The sequence below is a fragment of the Rhagoletis zephyria genome, unplaced genomic scaffold, assembly GCF_001687245.7.
Source record: "Rhagoletis zephyria isolate East Lansing unplaced genomic scaffold, Rhagoletis_zephyria_1.1 Rzeph_scaffold_05432, whole genome shotgun sequence".
Lineage (NCBI taxonomy): Eukaryota > Metazoa > Arthropoda > Insecta > Diptera > Tephritidae > Rhagoletis > Rhagoletis zephyria.
The window spans coordinates 1-4,763 of NW_016162515.1; the positions used below are offsets into that span (position 1 = coordinate 1).

A 4,763-nucleotide genomic window follows, 5' to 3' on the forward strand; every position below is an offset into this window, starting at 1 on the left:
TTTTTTTTTTTTAATTGCAGCCTTTAATTGCCCAAAGCACGCTATTCAAATCCGATGCTACAGATTTATTCGCTTAATATCTAAATATTTTTCTTACTACTTCGCTTTCTTAGTTAAGTACACATCCATGCGCGTGCAAGTAAGTGTACATGTACATATTTATATATTATTTCATTTGCATTTTAATAACTATTATTTATTTTTATTTTCGTATGCGTATTTCCGTACTTATACATATATGTAAATTCCTTTTCGTATATCAATCAATCAACCACATAGTCCATGTGGTGCTTAATTGTTTAGCGAATTTATTGTTTTTCCATAAGTAAGTGATTACATTCATACGCTGTCACATATAAGTAAGATAATATATAGTAATTTTTTTGTAGGTTACCCTTTTTATTTGTGGCTTATTTCCTTTAAATTATTGTATATTGTAATCAATTAATACGCTTAATTTCCACTTACAAAATACTATTTAACCTGAGTCCGTACATGCTGCAAAAATTCATAATACGATAAACTAGATTCACTCCGATCATCAACCAACTTGTCTATAAACTGAGGTTTGGCTGTACTTGTATCCCTGTAGAAATAACAGAAAAGTAAATTAGGATTATTTGTGGTATTGAAAATTGTAAATAGGAATATGTATGAAATAAAAACTTTTTAATAGGCGGTGCGTCTGANTTGAAAATTGTAAATAGGAATATGTATGAAATAAAAACTTTTTAATAGGCATCATAGACGGTGCGTCTGACTACACACAGTTGAGTCACTCAGTGTCATGCCAGAGTCATGTCGGTGTAACTAACACATATTTATTTTCACTAACACGTCCAAACCGACTCACGAGTCAGACGCACGGTGTATGCCACCTATAAAAGGTACTTGGGGATATGAGAAGCTTAGTAGCGTACCCGGTAAAAGCGGTAAATATCTACTCTGACAGTCAAGCGACAATCAGACACTTCTGAGCTCGCTTACGGTGCGCTTAAACCTATCTGACCTCTCTTCCGGTCGCGTCTGAGTATTTTCTTGTTAGAAATATTTATACAGGGAACTGCGTGGCAGATGAGCTGTGGATGGAGAGGATGTGGGAGTACTTTTTGCGACATATGGACGACTATTGGGCGAGTTAGTTCAATTAACGCTAGGCAGAAACTAGGACATATGTTACTGCAAAGTTTTTTTTTGGGAGCGGGTGGGCCGTAGTTGATCTGAGATATGCTTATAACGACGCAATTCAATACTGGTGGTTGTATGGTGTGACTCAGAGTGCATTACAGTTAAAACAATGTGTGTGTTTTTTTTTAACTCTTAGTTAGTCAGACAAATTGCCCAAGACTGAAGCATTTTTCAACCAATTTTGAAACCGTAAAAAAAATTGCGAAAACATAAAAACTCTCCTTAGTCTTACAGCCAATTTCCTGAAAGCAATTTTTTGAGTGAAAAATTATTATAATCCTTTGAATTTTATATGGAAATTGACAGAAAAAAAAAAAAAATAATTTTCTATTTAAATTGCTGGTGAGACCGGCTGTTAGTCTTCGTCTTGACATTCGTATTCATCTCCGTCATTACTTTCGTGAACGTATTCGTATTCGTTTTCGCTTGCTGGGTTAGAGCTGCTTCGGCTGTTGTTGATGTCCGATACAACTTTGTGGCTTTGCGTGACATTTATAACTTTGCCAGCAAAGCGCCAGACGCAAAAGGTATGCCAAAATGAACGCCAAGAAAACAATTTTGTACTGCTTTTTTACTCGTCCAAATTGCTTTTACATATATATTTTTCTTTAAAAATATCAGCAATGTAATTAAGTTTTATGGTGAGATTTTTTAATGTAAATTTTATTGGAAATGTTAAGATATAGCTATTAAGAATTTATAATAATTTACCTCATTAATCTTTCTCTTTTTAACCGACTTCAAAAAAGGAGGAGGTTATAAATTCATCGGAATATATTTTTTATGTATGTTACCGCAAAACTTTGGGCCACATTAACCGACTTCGATAATTCTTTTTCTGGGGAGGTCCCATACTAATTTGGTTTAGATTCGATCATTGGATCATGAAGAAATTAACGGTATTTCTAAATTTTTTATATGAGAATTGAAGTCGACTGTGTTTTTTGTTTAAAAATTACTTGTTATTGTAACAATTGAGTTGTACCAAGCCCTACAACGGAATTTATATTGCGCCCCCTTTAGCCCATGTCCATGAGAGTACATACATACATATCTATTTAAATTTATGTAGATATTATATATGTATGTAGGTAGCGCAAAAGGCATCATGTGCAGCAGAAATCGAAAATTTATCGAGAATGCAAATATTGTTCATTGATAAAAAATATGAGAATAAAAAAGCAGTTCAAGTTGGATATTCAAAAACGACAACGAACGAATTTTTCACTTCGTATGTACAAATGTATATATGTATGTACATACATATGTATGTGTGTAGCGGTACTGTGAAATTAAGTTGGAAAAATGAAGAATCTCATACAGCCGGTAATTCTCCAAAGAATCGATCATTGCTACCAGATCCAATTGAGTTTCAGGGATTACTCTATAAACAGGGTACGTTTCGCATTATTTGTATTTTGTTTTTAAGTTTTTTTTTTAGTTTTTACTCGAGCTATTGTATCTTTATGAGCCGCAATTGACGTTCAATTAAGCGATTTTGCTTGTGCTCTTGCTACACACAATTAAGAGTCTTGTAGGGAAAATTTCCCGTAGCGAATGTCTCGCATTAGTCACTTAAGAGTCTTGTACGGAAAAGTTCCGGCTTAAATGACTTTGGGCTCCGTTTGTATGGAAGTCGTTCATGACTTTTTCATATAAATGGTAATTTCGTCGTTGATGTCATCTGCATGACTTTGATGACATTCAAGCGACAATGTCCTGCAATGAACTTTTTATAAGTGACCGCTGCAAGACATTGTCTGTTATAAGTCTTTGCTAGGAGTACACACCAGTGTCATTGTCAGCTATATGTCGTTTAGGATTCACAGCAAGTGCGACGATGTCACTAAATCCTCATTAGTGACGATGTCACCGGTGACCATTTTCGCTACTGGGAAATAAAAACTAATTTGTTTGTATGTATGTATGTATGTACTTACATACATTATAAATGACTACAACGCGTTGAAAGAAATGAGTACACATTGAGGCAAGCAGAATTTGAATTGGATTCACAAGATTTATTATAAAAATCAATTAAGGCATGCATACATTCATACATAATAGGGATGTTAATCTCGGAATCACGGGATCCCGGACTTTTTCAAGTCCCGAAAATTCCGGGACTATTTTCCAAGAATCCCGGGATTTTCGGGATTTGTAATTTGCAATGGTGGCTATAATAGAATGCCTTATGTTGACCAGTAGCAAAATGTTGCTGATTTTGGTTAAATAAATCATTTATTTCAAAGAAATTTTTATTTATTATTTTTGTAAATTTCTGGAAACCGATTGAAACCTGTGATTGAAATGGTTTCGGTATCGTTCCTTCTCAGGTCAAGATAACGGTTACGGTTTCGGTTTCGGTTTTGAAAAACGAAACGGTTTTAAACGGTTACGGTTTCGGTTTGGGTTTCCTTGCAAATTATCGCATATACTTTGTATGGAAGAAAATGAGTGACAACCGCCAGCAAAAAAATTATAAAAAATCAACGTTACTTTTAGTCACTTGAAACTTGCACTTTATCCTCCTGTAATTTAATGGGCTATACTTATAAAATTGCGTTCCTAAAATATTTCTAAAAATTCTGAGTAAAAATATTGAAACAGGTTGGAAAATTCAAAACACACCAAGAAATCAATATACTCACAACACTATGGACCAAATATAGTAAACCTGCGTTTTAAGTTTTAGAATTTTTTTTATTAGAACTTTATAATTTCAAAGATATGATAAATTCTAAAAAATTATTTAAAAAATTCAGTGCAACGTAGAACAAAAATGGGTACCAAATGAAAGAGAAAATTCTGTAGGATTTAAAAAAAATTAAAATTTTTTGGGTTCACCAGGACGAACAGGTATTGAAATGCCCTTTTAATCAATTCAATTTTTTTAAGCTAATAAAGTTAGAACAACTACATATATTCGAAGACGTTGTCTGTAAGCAGTTTCTTGTGGGGTGTCACAGAAGTGAACACCCCAACAGACCACTGCTGGAGGAGGAGCCTCCGCCCAGGCACGTCAGGGGGCACCTATTCGTGTACAAGGACGCAGTCCAGACCCACACAGACCAACCACTGGACCCAATGACGTACAGACGAGCGATTAACGACATTCATAGGGAGTCTGTCTCCACCTACCTCGACTCCCGGCCTAGGAATGTCGTTATCGGAGCCCAATCACCACCTGTGGAAGAGACGGAGCTTCAACTACCTAGAGAGACCCGCGTTACCCTGGCTCAGTTACGGTCTGGATATTGTAGCCGCCTAAATAGCTACCTGTCCAGACTCGACCCAAACATCCCAAATCAGTGCCCGGCATGTAGAGACTCCCCCCACGACACCAACCACCTCTTCACACCGTATACATCAAAAAATGTATATGTTCTTTCTCTACAGAATTTTCTCTTTAATTTGATACCCAGTGCTGTTTTCCTAAGTACACTGCACTAAACTTTTTAAACCATTTTGTGAATTACTCATATTAACTATTCAATTTTCAAAGTCCTTTTAAAAAGTCCTGACGTCAGAGAGAAAAGCTAAATACGCAATTTTTTTGCATACATATATTTCAA

General features: G+C 35.2%; 1 protein-coding gene across 1 annotated transcript in view; it reads right to left on the reverse strand.

Moving 5' to 3' along the window:
- The window catches only part of Sec24AB (Protein transport protein Sec24AB), a 15,678-nt gene continuing 10,915 nt past the window's right edge, over positions 1-4,763 (reverse strand). Inside the window, exon 14 of the mRNA XM_017627735.1 lies at positions 1-586. Within this exon, the coding sequence (XP_017483224.1) occupies positions 475-586 (112 nt within the window). The 3' untranslated portion in view covers positions 1-474. The remainder of the gene's footprint in view (positions 587-4,763) is intronic.